The sequence below is a fragment of the Carcharhinus amblyrhynchos genome, chromosome 7 (assembly GCF_965287045.1).
Source record: "Carcharhinus amblyrhynchos chromosome 7, sCarAmb.v2.hapA, whole genome shotgun sequence".
Taxonomy (NCBI): Eukaryota; Metazoa; Chordata; class Chondrichthyes; order Carcharhiniformes; family Carcharhinidae; genus Carcharhinus; species Carcharhinus amblyrhynchos.
In genome coordinates this window covers 2,979,846-3,000,664 of record NC_137330.1, presented here as the reverse complement: position 1 = coordinate 3,000,664, position 20,819 = coordinate 2,979,846, and the positions used below count along the sequence as shown (strand labels likewise).

Here is a 20,819-nt window from a genome sequence, read left to right as displayed (position 1 = left end):
CATCATTCCCACAACGACGTTAATTATCGTGGGAGGGTTTTGAATTAATGGAGAAAGAATTGCCCTCTTGTCGAGAAATTTGCCTGTTCATAGTTTGAATAGTTTATTGGAGAAATGGTCCAATAGTTCCTGACAGGATGTACGAAACGTTGTTGTTCAGATGGCCTTCAACTCACAAATAGCGTGGAAACACATCTGAAGCCAATGTTACGTCGAATTGCCTGCAGGTTTTGATAACCATATCTGAAGAAGGATGATCTTGCTATAGAGAGCACAACAAAGGTTTGCTGAGCTGGTTTCTGGGAGGAGAGAACTGTCATATGAAGAGGTATAAAATCGGTCAGGATTATATTCATTGGCAAGGGGAGCTCATATATTCTGATACAAATCTAACAGGATAATGCGGGACAGATGCAAAAAAAAACATATATTTTGCTGTTTTGGGGGAGTCAAGAACTAGAGGCCATAGCTTCAGAATAAGGACTGAGGTGAGGAAGATTTTCTTCACCCAGAGCGTGGTGAATTTGTAGATTTCACTACGACAGAAATTGGCTGAGGCCAAAACGTTGTGTCATTTCATCAATGAACTAGACATGGCTCTTAGATCTAAAGTGATCAAGAGATGTGGAGGGAAGGTGGGATCAGAATATTGAATTTGATGATCAGCCGTGATCAAAATGAATGATGGAGAAGGCTTGTTGTTTGAAAAGGCTTACTCCTGCTTTCAATCTCTATGTGTCTATGAATTTATTTCATAAATCTGTATGGAGTCTTACAAATGTTCAATTTTGAATCACCGTACAGGGGTCCAAAGGAAGTTTATTCTACTTGCAGCCCTGGGAAGTGCAGCTGTGTTAACACTTGCACTGGTTATCGCGACTGTTTGCTTCTTGCTCGTAAAGAGAAGTAAGTATCCCTCAAACATAAACAATGTGCGATATTGTATTAAAATAGCTACAGGGTTGGCACGAAACTACGAGCAATCGTGAATTTCAATGCAGCATTATGATTAACGACAGTTAATGGCGAAAACATGTGGAACATTTTTGTCTTGCCGCATTGAATCCCAATAATCCCGCGTCAGATGATTAGACATAATGCAGAAGCACCTTACTCAGTCTTGGGGAGTTGGACTAGTTATTCTCAGATCTCTGAAGGCGGCAGAGCAGGTGTGTTCGATAGGTAACAGAGCACATGGGACATTTGCTATTATCAGTCGTGTGGTTAGAAAACACCTGGACTACTGTGTGCAGTTCTGGTCACCTCACTGTTGGAATGATGTGATTGCACCAGAGAAGGTACAGAGGGGATTAACCAGGATGATGCCTGTGATAGATTATTTGAGCTATAAGGCGATTTTAGATCTGTTTAGATTGTTGTCTTTAGAGTCGTGAAGGCTGAGGATGGGCAGAGTTGGGATCTATAACATTGTGAGGGTTTTGGATATCAGGAATAGGGAACAATTGCTCCCTTTCGTTGATGGCTCAAACTCCAGGAGGCATAGATTTAAAATAAAGGGCTGGAGATTCAGAGGCGATTTGAGAATTAAAAAAAAACCCTTCCACTCAGAGGATGGTGGGAATCTGGGATGCACTGCCTGGAAATTTAGTGGAAGTTGGGACCATTACAACCTTTAAAATATAGTTGTATGATTACATGAAACATCGTGATCTTCAAGGAAATGGGATAATTGCTGGAAGATTGGATTAGCGCACGTTTACTGGTAGTTATTTTCGAAACAGACTCAATGCGCCAAAACGCCTTTTTTAAAATTTTGTTGTACGACACCATGACTCCATGACACGTTCGTAATAAGAATTATCTTCATAATGATTTTGCTTCTTTTTGACTGAGTCCATATGTCTACAAATCTCAACATTCCAGTTATTATCCCGGTGCCATGTGACATCTGTTCCCTGACCTTGAACAATGCCTCTGCATCATTGCATTTGTTCTGATCAGGGCCACTCGCTCAACTCCCTCACTCTCCACCTACCTGTCTGCACAATTTCCCAAGATCGGACTCTTTCTTCTGGCCTATCATATTGCCGTGAACTTTCCATGTCAAGAATGCGCTTGACTTCAGCCCTATTAACTTCCCTAGCCCCTTCTCTTTAGTCTATCTCAATCAGAAGTGACAAGGTTCTGGACTCCCATGAAAAATCCTAATGTTGCCATCAAAATATTCTGTCATTGTGGTGTCACGTTTGATTGCACAAACCTTTGGATAGCACAGCACAAACACCAAATCTCTTTTTTTTTTCCTGCTACATGTTCCAGATCCTAACATCTCTACAGAAAATGAACAGAACAAGCATAGAACTGTCACTGTATTGATCTCTCCAGAAGGTCTTCCTTCCTTGTTTTCCAATCTTCTTGACTGCTGTCTCAGCATAACCCAGATTTTTTTTTCCAAAATATAGGGCTGTCACTGTCCTGATCTCTCCGGAAGATTTTCCCTTCCCGCCATCCAAATTCCTCGTCCACTATATCTTTGTCACCCAGAGCTAAATCATTACCGAATATCGAGGAGGAAAGACAATCTTCAACACCTCTCAATTCCAACAAACACTGTAGACACTACGTGGATCCTCGGATTGTGTTTTTGATTTTGGGAGATGCAGAATTTGCACAAATTCTGATTGAAACCCACTTTGACTTTAGATAATTTGCTGCTGCCGACACTAGCCCAAAAATATCAAATTGAGTTCAACTTCCTTCTAATTTCCTCTCTTCACATTGTATGATCTGTCATTTTTACCACGGTTTTACAAATTCAATTCGCATATGAAAAATATACCAAACCTAATCGAGGATGCAATGTGGACGGTAAACAAAGGGGAACTGATAGATGTAGCACTCATAGATATGGCAATGCTTAACTTGAATATTGCTGAGAAACGATTGTTAAATATTCCTCTTGTATTTAGGGCAAGCTTACGATAGGCACAGAGCAGTTTATTCTCACAGGAGAATAGATGGTTCATTAATAGTTCGGATTACCAATTTTGAAGAATTAGCTGTAAAAGTATGGAGTGTGATGATGGCTATAATAACAACCAGTGTAATTTATACAGTCCAGCTCACAACATAACATAATTGTGTTCTTTGGGCACACATGATTTCTTATGCTGCAAGTGGTTCTCTTCTAACCAAAAGAATATGGGAGGCAGTGGCGTAGGGTTTTAGCACCAAAATAGTAATCCAGAGATATCACGGTAATGCTTTGTGAACCTGGATTCGAATTCCACCATGGCAGATGATAAATGTTGAATTGATGAAAAATCTGGAAGTAAATGTTTCATAATGAAAAAAAATAGTCTGTTTCACTAAAGTACTTTATAGGAGGAAATCTGCCATCCTTACCTCGTCTGGCATAAATGTTACTCAAGAACCACAGCAAAATGGTTGACAACCATGAACATATAATTAAAAAAAAACTATGATTTGCATTTTGTAGCAACTTGGAATCATAGGAAGGTTGCAGTCATTGTACTTTTCATTGACCGTTAGCTACATCGAAGCTACTGCAAGTGAATGCACTAGCATTCGGAAACACTTTTGAATAGTAAGTAAATTCCAAAAGGTGACAAATGAATTAGGCAGATTTGGCTACCTGTACGCCCGCCCGTGGGAGATTCCTCCCAAGGCAAATGGAGACTGCCTTCTGTGAGTCTTTCTCGCCCCAGGAGGGCGGGCGGATAAAGTTCCGGCCATTACATTGGGAATGGTTTAAGAACATGCATTGGATCCTGCTAACCAAGATGAATTGTAAAACTATGACCCAAAAGACATTTTCCGTGTTCTCGCTTGTATCAAGACCTGTGAGGTATGAATCTCTTCAGGGAGAGAATGTGGAGGAGGGGGGCTGGGAGGAGGGGAGAGGGTGGGCGGTCTCGGTACCTTACAATCATGTTAATTACTTGGCCGAAGAGGCAGAGGTAATGCAGGTAGTTTTGGTGAATGAATAAAGCTACGTGGGCGTGCATCTTCAGAGGATGTCTCACTAATGTTGTAATTAATTAGAGGCAGGTGAAATGAACAGGAGGGGAATGTGGATGATGAACAATTTGACAAAGTGTTGCTGCTATTCGCATTCGTTGGAAGAACAGAAATAGTTATTTTTCCTTAAAAAAAGCACGAATTGTGAAAATTTTGATGCTCAAGGAGGTTTCCCCTGGACGAGGAAGAAAGGAAATCTCAATAAAAGTCGAGCTTGCAGTTTGGAACGGACATGGCATGATTTGATTTTCTTTTTAACGAAATAGCACATGGGATATTGTTTATGGCATCTGTCTCCATATTTAAGCAAATGCATATCTATATTTGCTACAATACATTTACAGTTCCCTGTATTGGTCCCTGTGACTAAAACTTGTCCTAGAATGAAAAGCTGTGTATTATCTGTATATTATCTGACGTTCAGAAAAGGGGAAAGTATTTTGACTTCAGCATATCAGAATAACAAGGTGCCTGACAGAGTAGGCACTCGAAAGTTGTTTTATTGTTTTTCTCCATCGTTTACTGAATCAAAAGCAGTGGTGCGATTAACGAATGCGAGGGTGAATAGTTAGGTCTGTGATAACGTCTAATGTTTTACAACAAATATTTGAAATCATTTTTTTTTAACATTTGAAGGACTTTCTTTGGAGGATTTTGGATGTCGGAAAATTATCTAAGAGTCAAGTGAAAAAAGAAGTTTTGTTCGCGAACCGATTAAATTCCTCCCGAAATGGCTGAGAAAGCCATTCAGGTCAAGAGTAATTTGGGATGGGAAATAATGGAAGCCTAGTCAGCGACTCCACGTCGCAAAAATGAATTTAAAAAACGTAGAAATTAGAGTTGAAGCCGCAGATTGTACCTTGTACGCTATAAAGAAATAAACACACCGTTCATACAGCACATAGAGGGATTGAAAGGAATGGGAATACTCTTACAGTCATCGTTTGGGTGTGGAGAATAATCAGTTTAATATGTTGTAGGTCCACTCAAATGTCTGACGGGCGTGCGGAAGAAGATGTTCATGTGTCTGTTGGTATTTGCTCCAACTGCTACCCCGAACAATTGTTCCCACGAGAAATTGTGATCAATATCTCCACTGTCAATTGGGTAGTGATTGAATAGTGATTGGCTTATTCATGAAGGCCCGGTTTCTCAACCTTGTCCCTTGACTGAGGTGTGGTGATCCTCGGTTTACATCACCAACTAGTCCCCTCAAAGAACAAAACAGTCAATGGCCATCTGGCACTTTGGCGACTTGACCTTTAGCAATTGATATGTACTTTTGCATTCAAGTTCAGTTAGGTTTTCATCTTGATAACATAAGGAACCATTATGCCACGCTCCTGCCATTCACACCTCATGTAAAAAAAAAATCTTAATTTTCTGTTTCTGCACTCGCTTTGGCTGTGTGTACGTTAAAACATTGCCATCTGCACTGGCTACACCTTTGCATTTCTCCTCCGTTTCAAATTCTTGTATATTTCTTTCTGTACAGGGAAGAATGGGGTCAAAATTAGCAGTAGAATGTGACACTTCTTCTTGAGAGGGAGAACACAAGCATTTCCTCCATTTCTGCAGATAATTCTTCCCTCCGTCATCACTGTGCGTGTTTTACCAATTATTCCTCAAATAGATATTTTTGCAGCTTTACATTCTCGAAATGCACAGAATTGCGCAATCCTTGTAACAGTTATGTATGATTCACATGCCGGTTCCGCACGCATTGTGCGGAATAGTAACTGTTGATTAAGCTTCAGTGACAAATACCATGATCTCAACATCTAAGCATGTGGCTCCTACCCTTTAAACCTCTCATTAAAACCTGTCCATTAGAGCCCTCCTTTTTTGTCAACGATCTTTTAAACATACAGCACATTCTGTCAGAGTTCACTTCGAGACAAGTTCGCCAAACAGGATAAGCCAGTTAGTGAAGATGTGAAATGAGGCACACATGAGAAAAAGGGTGGCAGAGTATTCGGAGGAGGGGTAGGAAGAGACAATTAGAACTGAGAGAGTAAAATCTGGATTATTTGCAGCGGGCAAGATTTATTATTATTATTACTAATATTTTCACCCTGTGTTGTAGTTACATATGCAAGTGGAGCATTTATTGTTATCAAACTCTTATTTTACGCTGGGTGAAGCGTATAATAGAATGCTTTCATAATGGTTTACACCACAGAATCCCTATTCACTAAATCTCTACAGTGCAGAAAGAGGCCAAAAGGCCAATTGAAATTATACAGACAAAAAAAAATCACCCGTGCCTATTCCCATTACTCAGTGTATTTATGCTACTTAACCCCCTGGCAATAAGGGCAATTTAGCATGGCCAATCCACTATTCTTTAAGGTGTGGGTGGAAACCAGAGAACCTGGAGGAAACCCGCGCGAACACGAAGTAACTGTGCAAACTCCACACAATAACCAAATGCCGGAATTGAACCCAGGTCTGTGACGTTGTTAGGCAACAGTGCCTAACTGTGCCACTATGCTGTCACATTAGTAACATCTCCGAATTCTTCAAAGTGGAATTGTTGCAATATAGGAAACATATCAATATATTTAATTCATACTAAATTTAACATTGGAACATATGATAATTTAGGAAGCTTCATAAGATTATTTACTTTATTTGTTTTTTTTCAGGGAAAGCAAAAAGACAAAATATTGACAGGTAACGAGATTGTGTTTTGTTCGCATTGTTAGTAGTTAACAAAGTACACCATACAATGTTAACCAGTTAAGCAAAGTTGAACATTTCCTGTGGTGCGGGCATTGCATTACATATTCTTCAGGGCAAAGTTCTGAATAAAATGATGACGTTTTTATTATTTTGAAGGTGTGAAATGTCCGGAAGTCCAAATCTAAATGATGAAACTGTCGATCCTCTGTGTAAGTACAATATTGTTTTTTGTATTCTGTCCGCCCTGTCGTCTTAATGATTTTAATGATTAGTTCCAGTATTCTCATGCAAAATGAACGTAATTAGTATTTATCTAGTTGAGCGAGCATATGCTGTATACACCGGATCTATCTAAAAGTCTTCATCCGCATATCCAACCTTTATTTCTATTAAAGGCATGACATGCATTGGTAGGGGATTCTTACAACAGGTTACAAATGTCGGAATAATATTTTAATTAAAACTGTCTGAAATATTCATGTCAAGCACGCCCCACTGCCACTGCTGGCGAGAAAAGAAAATTTGTCGATCAGCCAGAACTTCATTTGCTGCAGCGGGAACGGGTGGGCAAGAGCGGTTAATCCCAGCCTAATCTGGGTGGATTGCACCCGTGCTCATGCTAAGTGCCCATGCCAGCCCGCAAAGCAGAGAGTTTTCCGCTAGCACGTTGAGTCAGATAGGACTTGCCAACTTACAAGAAGCAATTGACCTCTTCCGGGAAAGCCGCCGGCCAAAGAAGCCTCTTCGAACCCACTAACAAATAACAGGACGTTGAGGGGCCGTGTGGGCGTGCTTGAGAGCGCAGGGCGGAGGGATCAACCTGTATTGTGGGTGTGTGTGTGAGTGTGTGTGTGTGTGTATACATAAGTGTGTGCGTGTGATTGAGGGTCGGGGAAGGGCGGACAGTGACCCATTACGTCCGTCGTGGATTGCATAATTTCCCTCTTTTCTGGCGAGCTGGTAATGCTCCCTTGGACCTGCGGGGCTCAGCATGCCAACCCTATGTTGGCCATTACTAGCACCAATGCCCACCCACCGGATTGGAGGGGGACAAGAGGTGGGAAGCGGTGGGCGGAAGGGTAGTGCTGGGGGAAGAGAGTTAAGAGGTTTCAATGTTTGAAGAATAGGTTTCCTTGATGTCCTGCACATCAAATGTTTGAATTGGAACTGGAATTCATACCGTGCTTGTTATGTATAAACAATCTTTAGGGACATTTGTTACCAGTGGGCAAAGTGCATGTGAGACCATTTATGTTCCGTGGCAAATGGGCAGATTGAAACAAACTGCATCTGTCTTTCTTTTTTTCAGATTATGACCCGATTACTCCATCCAATCCAGAGGAAAATGTAAGAATTAAATTGAATATGTCAATAAGTTAAAGCCATCTTTGGAGAAATAAACAGTAGCGTCAAGTGTGTTTTTATGTCTAAAACTCTACAGTGCAGAAGGAGGCCATTCAACCCATTGAATCTCCACCGACAAAGATCCCACCCTAAGCCCTATCCTCACAACCCCGCTAATCCCTCTCACATACATATCCCGGGACACTTTGGGCAATTTAACATGGCTAATCAAGCTAACCAGAGAGATACATGCAGAAAAGATGATCAGGAAGATAGAGAGAAAACAGAGCCAACAGAAGACCGTGGTGAAAGAGTAAACATTGTGGGAAAGTTAAAGAGGAACTGAAAAATAAATTTGGAGTTACATTGACTTTGTTTGACTCATTGATTTAGTAATATTTGGGGCTCTTGAGAAATGCATGGAATCATTTTTGGTCCAATTTGGCATTTATTGTGCAACGTTGCATTTTCAGTTATAATTTGCTGCAGGAGTGTGTTTCCTTAGTGCAAGGCAGATGTTGAAAATTGTTTCATTTTTCTGACTGTATAGTGAAGTATAGTTGTGTTTGTTCAAGCCCCATATGAATGTATGCATTTCGTTCCGCAAGCAAGGATTTTGAATAGAAATGAGGTCTAATTGAAATGAAAATTAAAAACAAAGGCCCATAACCAGTTCATGACAAGATCCTGCCGATTGGGCCCAGCTAGTAACACATTCAAATTGTGTTGGTAGGGCTTCCGTAAATTTACCAAACGCAATTTCATGGAATGATATTAACGCATTCCCTTTAGAATGAACGGGAAGGCTAGCAGAAGTAGGGAAATCTGTTTATTGAGGCCCTCGTCAAGAAGAAGAAGGAGGCCTATGACATACATAGGTAGCTGGGATTAGATGGATCCCTTGAAGAATATAGAGGTTGTAGAAATACTGGGCATATATTGGACATAAAATTTCTTGGGCAGATAAGGCAAAGAAGAATCCAATGAGCATCTACAAATTCATCAGGGGCTAAAAAGTAACTAGGGGGGGAGCAGGACCTCTTAAGTGTCAGCAAGATCACCTATATGTGGATCCACAAGAGATGGGTGAGATTCTAATCGAATATTTCTCATCAGTATTTACTGTTGAAAAAGGCATGCATGTTAGGAAACTTGGAGAAATAAACTGTGATGCCTTGAGGAACGTACGCATTACAGAGAAGGAGGTTCTGGACGTGTTAAGATCAAGGTAGATAAATCCCCAGGACATGATGAGCTGTATCCAAGGAAATTGTGGGAGGCCAGGGAGGAAAATATGGGTCCGCTAGCAGAGATATTTGAATCATTGGCAGCCAGAAATGAAGTGTCTGAAGATTGGAGATTGGCAATTTTTTTTTTAAGAAGAGATGCAAGGAAAAGGCTGAGAATTACAGGCAGTTAGCCTCACGTGTGTAATGGGTAAGTTACTCTGAGAGACAGGACCTCAGGGATTAAATGAGGAAAGGACTGATTAGGGACATTCAGCATGGTTTTGTGAGTGGAAACTCATGTCTCACGAATTTGATTGTTGTTTTTTTTTGAATGGATAACCAAATGGGTAGATGGGGGCAGTGTAGTTGATGTTGTCTACATTTACTTTTGGTCACCCTATTATAGAAAGTATATTATTGAGCTTGACAGGGTGCAGAGAAGATTTACAAGAATGCTACAGGATGCTATGTTTTCAGTTATTAGTAGAGGCTGGATAGACTGGGACTTTTTTTTTCACACTGGAGCGTAAGAGGCTTAGGGATGTCCTTATAGAGGTCTATACAAAATGAGAATTATAGATCATCTAGATTGTCAACATGTTTTCCAAAATGTAGGGAGTCTGAGGCTAGAGGGCATCGGTTTACGCTGAGAGACTGGCATACAAAGGGGCACGTTTTCACATAATGGGTGACGAGTGTCAGATGTAGTAGTAGAGGCAGGTGCAATTTAGTCTTTTAAAAAATATTTAGTGAGTTAAATGGTTAAGATGAGTATGCACGGATATGGACCAAATGAGGGCAGTTCGGACTAGCTTAGTGGTTAAAAAAGCGGCATAGACAAGTTGGGCCGTGGAGACTGTTTCCATGCTGTAAACATATATGACTCTCTGACTCTGTGCTCATTCTTAAACATAAACAATGTGCTAGTGAGACTGCTCGTTCATGATGATGGTCGACATTATATTCCCTTTGACCATCCATTTTTTTAAATGTTTTGATATAACGTTAATATCCCGTCTCGTGTCTTAACTGCAATGTCTGTGGTGCCGCAGAAGTCTATCATATAATTGATTTTTTTTCAAACATTATTCTATCCTTGCCTATCTTTACATATGTTTCTGTATTGCTGGCAACTTTTCCCCGTATTTTCTTTCTTTTGCTTTTAACTTTTTTTCTTCTCCATGGTAAGTCCTTGTCCATCGTACTGCGAGTTCTGCATTCGAAAAGAAATCAACACAATTTCCCCTGAGCAGGGTTATTTATAATTCCAGTTCAGAAGACTTGTGCGAGTGAACCATATTCTGTGGGGCCGGAGTCATATGTCGACCAGACGAGAACGGCAGACTTCCTTCCCTAAAGGAGATCAGTGAAACTTTGCCCAACCCCAAATTTATTAATTGAGTTTTAATCCCACCATCTGCCGTGTTAAGTCTTGAACACTGATCCCCACTGCATTGCTCTCGGCCTCTGCATTATGGGCCAGTGACAATACCACTATGCCCCCACTTCTATTTGCAGCGAAAGCACATTAGTTCCACCCTCCACTTCCCAAACAAGATGACCTAGTTCCCAGTCGCATGCAAGTAAAAAACCGCTGTACCATTTTCTAAGGTCTTAATGTTTCCCCCCGGAAGTGTGTTGAAAAACTCTTAATTTAAACCGTAAGTTGCAAAACGGTATCTTTGTTTTCATTATTCTTTCGTATTGTTTCCAAAACACCATCAACATGTAAATCTCTTTTAAACAACACGCTGGTTCGTTTTATACAGCTTTAATGAAAGACTAGCGTTCAAGAGCTGATGTTTGACCTGTGTCTAATATTAGGCCTTTGTGTTGATGACTTATTTTCCCCTGTGTTATCCATTGTAGCGACTCAGTTCTGAAGCACCAGAGAACAACAGTCAGGATGTAACCTATGCATCTTTGAATCTGGAAGCTCTTCCTCGGAAAGGAGAGACTTGTGACACTTTTCCCGGCAGCAAAATACCAGGAAAGGTAGGAAAACGGATATCTCTGTTGATCGGGCGGTTGCAAATACGTTATTTACCCAGTGTGTTTGGATTCTACTGCACAAAAAAAAAAGCCGGATGGCTGAAAGAAAGCAGAATTTGTAACAAAGCCAGAACTTGTCTGGATTGACAACAATCAAACTCAAGAGAAAGTTATCATTCGCTACCACAAAGGATTCGAGATATAAAAATAAATGAAAGATATAAGTATATATCAAGATAAAAACAACTGGAGGATAGAATATGAACGCAAGAGACAATATGTCAGCGAGAGAGAACTGGGGAAGTGGCAATAGAGAGAAAGAGGGAGTATAAGTCAGCGAGAGAAAAAGAAGAGAGAGGCAAAGAAAAAGAAAGTGAGTGCACGCCAGAGAGATGATGTGGGGTGGGTTGATGTGGGGAGAGGTAGAAAGTGAGCATATGGAAGCAAGAGAGAAAGAGAGACAGATTGAAACAGTGAGCATGAGAATACTGTTTAGAGAAACGAGAGAGAGAAATGGACAATGTGTGAGAAGCAGAGAGAGCGTGCATAGAAAATAATGTGGAAGGGCATGCCGGAAATAGAGCATAGGGAAGAAAACGAGAGAGAGATTGGACATGGAGAAATAGGGAGTGAGAGAAAATGAGAGAAGAGATAGAGAAACATTGGGTGAGGCGATTTGACTGCATGTCGGATCGAGCGAGAGAGAAAAAAAGATAGTTTCAGTGATTGAGTGATTGTATTAAATAGAGAGAGGAAAGGGTATCAACATGAGAGTGAGAACGATCAAAACTGACGATTTTGTAGAAAGGATTGGAGATGGAGACACACAAAACGCGGGGGAGAGGACGAGAACAGGAGGACGGGGCAGAGAAATAGCAGGGAAGAAAGGGAGAACAGGTTATATCAACGAGTGAAAGAAAGAGAGAGAGGGAGAGAGAGAGAGTGTGAGAACGTATGACACATGTAGAAAGACTGAAATGGAATAGAGGAGAGATAACAACACGAAAGATTGACTGAGATATAAGGCGGCTGAACTATTGGGGTTGAGAGAAGGAGCCACACAGCGAGGGGGTAGGGGGGTAATGGTGCTAGCAGGGTGGGGGGGAGGGGGCGGGGGAGAGAAGAGAGAGAAACAATACTGGGGCGACAAAGACACGAGAATAAAGTTTGCGCCAAGAGAGCGACAGCACGTGGGTGATAGAATGAGAGGAATACCCGAGGGAGAGGAAAAGAGAGAACGTTGTTTAGAGAGGGGAAGTAGGGGGGAAAAAAAGGCAGAGAGCAGAATTTAAGAATCCTTACAGTGCAGAAGGAGGCCCTTTGGCCCATCAAATCTGCAGACAGAGCTTATAGAGAGGGAATAAAAATAGTGTGATGTAGAGATAGAGGCAGAACGAGAGGTGAAAGAAAATATGGGACAGAAAGAGAACGCGAGAGAGTGAGAGAAATCTTGCTGCAGAGAGGTGGGGGATATGAGAAAACGTGGAACAGAGAGAATATGAGACGGACAGAAAGAGAAACAGTAAAAGAGTGGGAGAACCTGTGAGAGACTGTCTGGGTACAGAGGAGATAGAGAACATGGGAGAGGGAGAAGTATAAACGGGGATGGAAGGGAGGAAGAGAGCAACAGAGAGAGAATTGAATGGATGGACTGATGGACGGGGGTGAAGCTAAAAGATGAAAACCAGGATTGTGTTTTAAGAAAGGAGGTCATTCACTATTGTTGTTTTGTTATTTGATTCCCAGAAAAACCGTTTGGAGGTATCAAATAACGACAATGGAGATGTCACCTATGCTTCCGTGGCAGCTGACAAATTGAAATAAAAAGGATATTTATCAGAGCCATTTTTCCATCAGCAAAAAATCCTGGAGATTCTGTCAAAACCTTGACTGAATACAAATATCGGCACGTCCAGGACATCAACGCTTTTGCAGTTACAGTTTGAGAGCTTTTAAATATGCATGCTAATGAGATAGGAGATTTTGTTTTCGAAGTATATTTGCCCTTTGCAGGTTTCTTTATAATAACCTTCAAATGAGCTTTGTGATAGCTGGCCGCAATTATTCAGTTATTTAAAAAAAACACTAGCGGCAGTTTGAATGTGGAAATGCCCTTCGCTAGAGCAACGATTATTTGTGAAAGGGAATTTGCCTAATTGTATACCTAGCAGTCACAAGAGCAATATAAACTATGGAGGCGACAATTGTTGCTTGCAATAAAGAATCATTTAGTAATCCAGAAAACGAGCACTGCTCGAAAAAAATATGCCTCCTATGAAAGTTTTATGTCTTGCATTCATCAGGATTGCTCACAAGAAATTAGCCATAGTAACGGTATGACAATAATTTGTACTGTGCCAGAGGAGAGTGATGATTGGTTGACATATGGGCTCTGGCGTCAACTCTGATGCGTTGCAGTCATGACCAATGGAAGACAATTTCATACCCTGTGTCTTTCTCACAATAGGCTCAAGAGCAGGAGCGTTGTGTATTAGCAATCTATCCTGCAATGTGGGACCATGACGAGTGGCAAAACTTTCTCTAGTCTCCATGAACGATTCAAGATATTCAGTTACTCTAAAATTGCTGGTGTTTGAAGTATCATGGAATCGCGGAATTGTAGACGAAGGCCATTCGGGCCATGGGTCTGGCAACAATCCCACCCAGGACGCAACTCCACGTATTTATCCTGCTAACCCCCCAACTACCACACCCCCATCCCCACCACCACCACCTTCCTCACCCCTCCCCCCTCATGTCAATTGAGCATAGCCAATCAACCTGACCTGCACATCTTTGGACTGCGGCAATAAAGCAGATCACCTGGACGAAACCCACACAGACACTGGGAGAATGTGCAAACTGCACACAGTCACTCAAGGTCAGAATTAAAGCTGACTCCCTGATGCTGTGAGGCAGCAGTGCTAACCAGTATGCCACCGTGCAGGCTATGATAGGAATATGGAAAATTGGGCGACACAGCACTGCAATACAGAGTGAGATGTGCTGCAATAGATAAGGTGGTTTGTTTGCTTCTCATTGTGGTTTGGAAGACAAGACGATCGTAAATATTGTGTTCTCAGGGACTGTACACCATTACTGTAGAGCAGCAGCGGACTAATAAATAGGGCAGTAGATAAAAGGCAAAGATCAACTGCATCGTCTTCCCTTTGAAAAATAAGGAACTTAATGGAGAAGGAGGCCAACATGTGAACATCGGATATCCAAAAATATAGTGCAGCTGGTGAACAATGAATCATAATGTTACTGAGTTCCTCCGCCTTCCGAGAAACGAAAATGTTGATATCCAGCTGCGATATCATACCGAACTTCTCCATTTGGGTTCCATGGTACTAAAGTTAACTTTGTTACTGCAGATCAGATTATTGTAACGTAATTTAGGAAGCTCAAAGCGTCCTGACTTACCTCTGAATGCATTGATGATCTGTAAGAGTTCTGAAGCTTGTTCAAATTATTTCAACACCAGCGGCACCATTAACTTCTACCCTGCCTTGTAAAGTCTATCGGGAAGAACGTAATTCAATACATTGGAAAGGAAAGTTTCCACTTTGTACGCAGTTTCCTCTTGTATTATGTGATAGTTGCTTCAAAATATTGTACCAACTAAGAGCAAAAATTTCGGAAAATTTGCAGAAGGCATGTTCTCACAAGCAGAAATGTGAATGTTGCATTTTTTGTTGTGAATTTCAGAGCCTGAGTGCATCCAGTCTTGTAATGTAGGAAACATAGCAAACAATTTGCATTTAAGCTCCCACAAATAACAACTCCCCACTTGCCTGGGTGAGTGCAACTTCAATAAGGCTTCAGAAGCTTGACAAATCCAGGATACAGCAAATAATTTGATAGGCACCCTTTTGATACACATTCAATCCCTCCACCATCGATGGAAAGTGGCAGCACTGTCCATTATGTACAAATTGCATAGCGAGAACTCAGCAAACACCTTAAGCGACACCTTCCAACTCATTAAACATGGTCATCCATTAGGCCAAAGGAATAAGACTCATGGGAACAGCACTTCCTGAAATTATCAAATTCGTCGTCAGGACACATCACCCTGTTACTTCATTGTAATTGAGATAAAATCCTTGAACTTTCTCCCTCACTAACTTCCTAACTGCCTGAAAATCCACCGTACAGGTACCTGTGCCACAAGGATTGCAGTGGTTCAGCAATACAGCTCACGACCACCTTCTGAAAGGCAATTAGGTGTGGGCAAAACCGGAATCCCATAAATGAGAAGGAATAGTCATAAAAATGTTTTTTTTTTCAATAGAAATTGAAACTTTGGATTGATATTCAATGAGGAAATGGTAATTAGGCATTGATGACCAGGAAAACTGGAACAGATAGATAAAGTGCGAGAAAATGGACTTAGAACATGTAATTGCTTGATGGCCTGCACAGACACGATGGGACGAAGGGCTTATTTATGTGCAGTGAAACTCCATGAACCTGTGACTATGTCACTTCTTCCTTGTTGGATTGGCTTACATACACCCCAATTGTGCAGAAAATATTTTCCAATTGCCTACTTATCTGCAATTTGTGGTGTAATGAGTTTACACTGTTCGATGCAGATTAGCCAACATTGTTGCAAGACTCTCAATTTTGATTAGACTAAATAATGATACGGATGGTTTAAGGTGACACGGTATACCTATTTATTTAAATGATCTCTCTCCAACGGGAGCACATCGACTGCCCAGCATGCATAAAGTACAGAGTAGAAACTAAGCGTTAATTCTATCCATACAACTGTCGGTGGTGGATAAAACGCGCCACCTTTCTATTTGGGAACATCACTACAGAGATAAACGCCTGACCAATATTGTATCAATTTCTTCAGAGAGAAGTGCTAACGTGTAAAAACTCGAGCTCAGATATTTAACACAAACTCGTACCTAACACATGCAAGCAGTGCGGGTGTCACGGGCTGGGAATTTGTTACCCCTTGAACTGACTGACGTATTCAGCCATATGAGGGGCGGGAGGGGGGGCGCAGGGGTGGAGGAGCATTGACAATTCAATGCTCTTGTGCATTTCCTCCCTAAACGGTGTTAGTAAATCAAGTCGGTTTCAACGAGAATCATTTCATGGTCCAAGTCTATAATCCGGATTCAAATTTCACCATCTTCCGTGTTGGGTTTCGAACCTGGGTTCCCGAACTAATACCGGGATTCCCTTGTCTCGTTGCCATTACTCCGTCGCCATTCCCTAAACTAATGTATATTTTTAAATTAAATAAATCAGTGTCTTCAAATAGGTGTTCTGCTTATCTTCTGTGGACACATTTCACACCAGCAACAGCATGTTGTATTTACAACAATTGATCTAAATGATGTCTGTAGCCCAAAGAAATTGAGTCGGTGGCTATTGACGCAAAACTGGCCAGGGCCTGGCAGACCGGTATCAGCACAATTGCCCAGAATCTTCCACAAAGAGGTAGCCGTGAAGTAACGCTATGAAGGAGGTAATTAGCTGAATAGATGGAGAAAGGTTTAGTGCAGAGATTTCAGAGATTAGAACCCGGAGAGGCATAGACACGGACATTTCTTCCTGAGGTGTGTGGTGTGATTGGGATAAAAGAATGGGGGCGCACATGAGGCCATGTCTGGATATTGTACAGAAGTAAAAATAAACCACAAAAGACAGGACAGTACAAATCGGGGTGAATGATTCTGTTTAACAACGTGAAAATATAATGAGAAGACTCAACAAGTGTTGCTGCATCTACATATGGGGATAACATATGAAAACCGGTAGATTGGTAAAGATCTGTGTGTCATTCAGTAAGGGATAGTTTGGCAAAAGTGTGTCTATGTGATTCTGATATTCTCCACTAGAGCGTAGATTGACAAAGGTATGTGTGTGTGTGTGTGTGTGTGTGTGTGTGTGTGTGCGCGCGCGCGTGTGGGTGATTCTGGAATTATGCACTATGAGGTTGATCAGTAAAGGTGTGTGAGTGTGTGATTCTGACATTCATCATGAGGGATTTGATTGGTAAAGGTGTGCGACTCTAACATTTTCCACTCGGTTGTAGATTGATAAACATATGAGTATGATTCTGCACCTCTCAATGCCCATTGCAGGTGTTTGTAGTCCTTCTTTGGACAGTCAACATTTCCTAAGGCCAACAGTGCGCTGAGAATAAGGGAGACAAGACTGCATTGAACATTGTTATAATATCAACATTTTCCATTTCTCCCCTATACCACTGGGAATTCATGGCTGTATCTTCTTTCTATTGGAATGGCTTTGCCGAACCTGATTTGATTTGGAAATGATTTGTTAGCCTGTACCTATGGAATCCATTGGTAGAAATGACATTCTCTACCAATTATCATGGCGTTGCAACTTTAATGTCTTAAGCGTCTTTGGATTCCTTCACTTATTGATTAACGGGTGAGTCTACGTTATCGTAGTTAATCATATAATCCCTACAGTGGAGGAGGATGCCATTCGGCCCACGGAGTCTGCACGGCCACGACAGACTAAATTGCCTCTTCCCCCCTCTCCATCTGTTACGCTGTCTTCCCACCGCTGGTGGCGCTGTCTCTCCACCCGTCGCTCTGTCGCTCGGTACAACCACCGTCCATATATAATGTCGCAGGAACATTTGATTTGAAATGGACTTGAGAGCTCCCTGCTGATGGTTGTATGCAATTGCCTGTTTGAATTTGTTCATGCATGCACACTTGCAACAAAAAACTTCAAGACTGAACTATTCCAAAGTGTATTTCTAATTATTATCCAACGCATTAAGTTATTCGAGTCTATTTATTATCTGGACAAATGGCCTGTTTGCACTGAAAAACATTCAAGACATTGCAAATTCTATCACTAAATTTCGGGATAACTTCTGATAAATAGAGAGATACCATAAGCACGCTAAAAATATGTAACCCACTTCAACACTTTTCCAATAGCACATCTGGGTCTAATTGCAGACCTAAAATATTCGGGGTATTGCACCTTAAGCAAAGCATGCCAAAGCAGAGCAGATATGCTATTTTTTTAAAAACAGATGTTTAGTGCCTTACTTTACCGCTGTTTCCTCCTTTTTTTGAGCTCAAATAATTGCTTGTCAACCTATGATTTTAGCATGCTTGCCTGTAAGGGCAGAAAGCAAAGGTTAGAAAACTGAAGCGAAGTAGGGGTGTACTTCTGAGTATGAATAAAAATTAATGGCTACAATCCAAAAGCTGGAAGGATTTTGTTGTGCAGACTTATGGTACCGTGATTAAGAGAAACCAATTTTCTATCTTTGCAATCTGTATAATCAGAATTCTAATGGCAAAAAACCGTATACTTTACTGAAGCTCTGCATGTGTGTTTCTGTTCCACAACTAATTCGAAACAATATCAAAGGGCAATTGTTCACATTACGTTTTAAAACCTGAAAATGGGATTTATAAAACATGAGCGAGAACTATTACTCTGACAAAAAAATGTCAAAACAGGCAAATGAAAACATGGACAGGATGAAATTCATTGAACAGAACTGAAATGCTTACAAAGAAATGGTCAGGAATAAGATTTCGTTTCAATAAACGTTGCCTTCTCACGGAGTGAGCCGACCAGAAAATGGTTTATTCACATTGTCAAGATATATTTGTATAACATATCTTGGCAATAACTTGGAATGATCGAATACAAGATTAGTTAATTTACCGAATCATTGCTGTGCTTCTTCGAGTTACTAAACGTATCTGACTGCTCTATTATTCCAATATAGTTGCATATCCCTTGAGAAATTTCCATCAATTTGGCGAGTTTAAACAAACAAAAAACAAACTCATCAGTTGAAGAAAAACTTCAGTTTAAATTCTATGGCCTATGACTGTAAGTGTGTACCTCTGAATACAGAGCATTCTGTCAATAGAGCCAGGGTTTACACTTGTGCACTATATAATTGCTGTGAAGTCAGTGTTTGTAAAATTGTATGTTCTTTAAAAAAAAGATTTATTATTTTACTTTGCTTAGAGATTTAAAAGAGATGCAGTTGCACCAGCAGTCTACAAAGGACATAGAGTGAAACATTGTATTGCGAGGAAAGGTGACAGATTGTTTTTGAATTTTAACCAATCAGTCTAAACTAGGCATTTGAACAACAGCAGCCCATCAGATTTGAATTTGCTATTTTAGTAGCTTGTGAACCAATCCTGTTGTGGGGATTTTGGTATAGATTCCTAATTCATAGAAGTCACCAGCAGTATAAAAGCCACCCCCCAACTCCAGAGAAACAGTCAACAACTGCCTCTGCCAAGGTAACAGCCACATTTATGCCATAAAATAAAGCCTCTGAACTGCCTCTGAAGAAACTACTTCTTACAGCCAGCCTCAGCCGCAGACTACAGCTTAGTAAAGAGAGAGACAACCAGCAACTGCCTCTGCCAGAATAACAGTCACATTTATGTCATAAAAGAAAGCCTAATCTCAATAGTGAAGACAGATGAAATCAACAAAGACGGCAGAAGATTTGGAAGACACAAACCTGATTGAAATTCGATAGTAACAACTAGTCTTTTTTTCTTATATAATGAGCAGGTATTGTAATTTTCTAAACAACATTCCATTAGAATAGTGCTTTATTTGATTTGTTAATAGTTCACTTAAACTGTTCATTGTGACTTAGAAAAATAAAGTGTTACTTGCTGCATTTACAGAGAGAGTTATTTTGATTTAACCACTAAAAGTCGATGAAGTGCAGATATTACCCCTCACACACACTGCAACAGGCTGTGAAGGTTAGGTGCTTCTCTTTGGGTGGCTGAGTGGCAGTCCTCAAAGGGGAACTCAACTTCTGCCTTCATAACAGAATGGTGGCTGAATTTCAACAGTCCTAGATCCTGTAGTCCTGTAGTTTAACAGTTCTGGATTTGAAGTACACCTTCAGTGAGAAGTGGTAGATCTGTTACCGGACAAAAAAAAAGTAACTGGTTTAATCAAAAGTGGACAAGTAGTTCTTAACATTGCAAAAGAGGTCCTGGAGTTGACGATGCTTCCCAAATATGCCTAGAAAGTTCAGAAAGACAGAAACAATGACACTTTTAAAATTGGCGAACAGAATAATATTGGGTTAAACCAAGGATAAAAGGAAAACGGAAAATTTAACGAGATAACAAAACATTTAGGTCCAGCATAGAAACAGTCAAGTGCAGTGGAGTGTGAAAAACGAAATTGCAAAAGAGACAATTAGAGTTAGAAAGTGAATTTGAAGGACTGCAGTTAGAAGGAAGGGCAAGAGAAATAAAGAAAACGCTAACAGAAGAAATGGCAAAAGAAAGCTTGTCTGAGTTAGAAAAAAATGAAGTTGGAAAATGAAGAAAAAATACTTCACATGAAAGAAGAAAGAGTACAAGGTCGAAGTGATAGTGGGCAAACTCAGCTTACCCAACCCAACCTCCAAGTAGGGATAAGTGTGAATACGCCGAAACATTACCAAAATTCGATGAGAAGGACACAAAAGCCTTTTTTCATCTTCTTTGGGAAATTGGCTACATAGATGAAATGGCCAGAGGAGGTGTTGCTAATGCTATTTCA

General features: G+C 40.7%; 1 protein-coding gene across 1 annotated transcript; it reads left to right on the top strand.

The window, feature by feature from the left end:
- Positions 1–764: 764 nt before the first annotated feature.
- On the top strand, positions 765–16,245 carry LOC145345303 (uncharacterized). Its single transcript, XM_080193119.1, has 6 exons — positions 765–906; positions 6,651–6,678; positions 6,844–6,896; positions 7,997–8,034; positions 11,130–11,255; positions 12,999–16,245. Exons 1-6 carry the CDS (start codon positions 765–767, stop codon positions 13,074–13,076), a joined length of 465 nt encoding a protein of 154 aa, XP_080049245.1. The 3' UTR covers positions 13,077–16,245.
- The last annotated feature ends 4,574 nt before the right edge of the window (positions 16,246–20,819 follow it).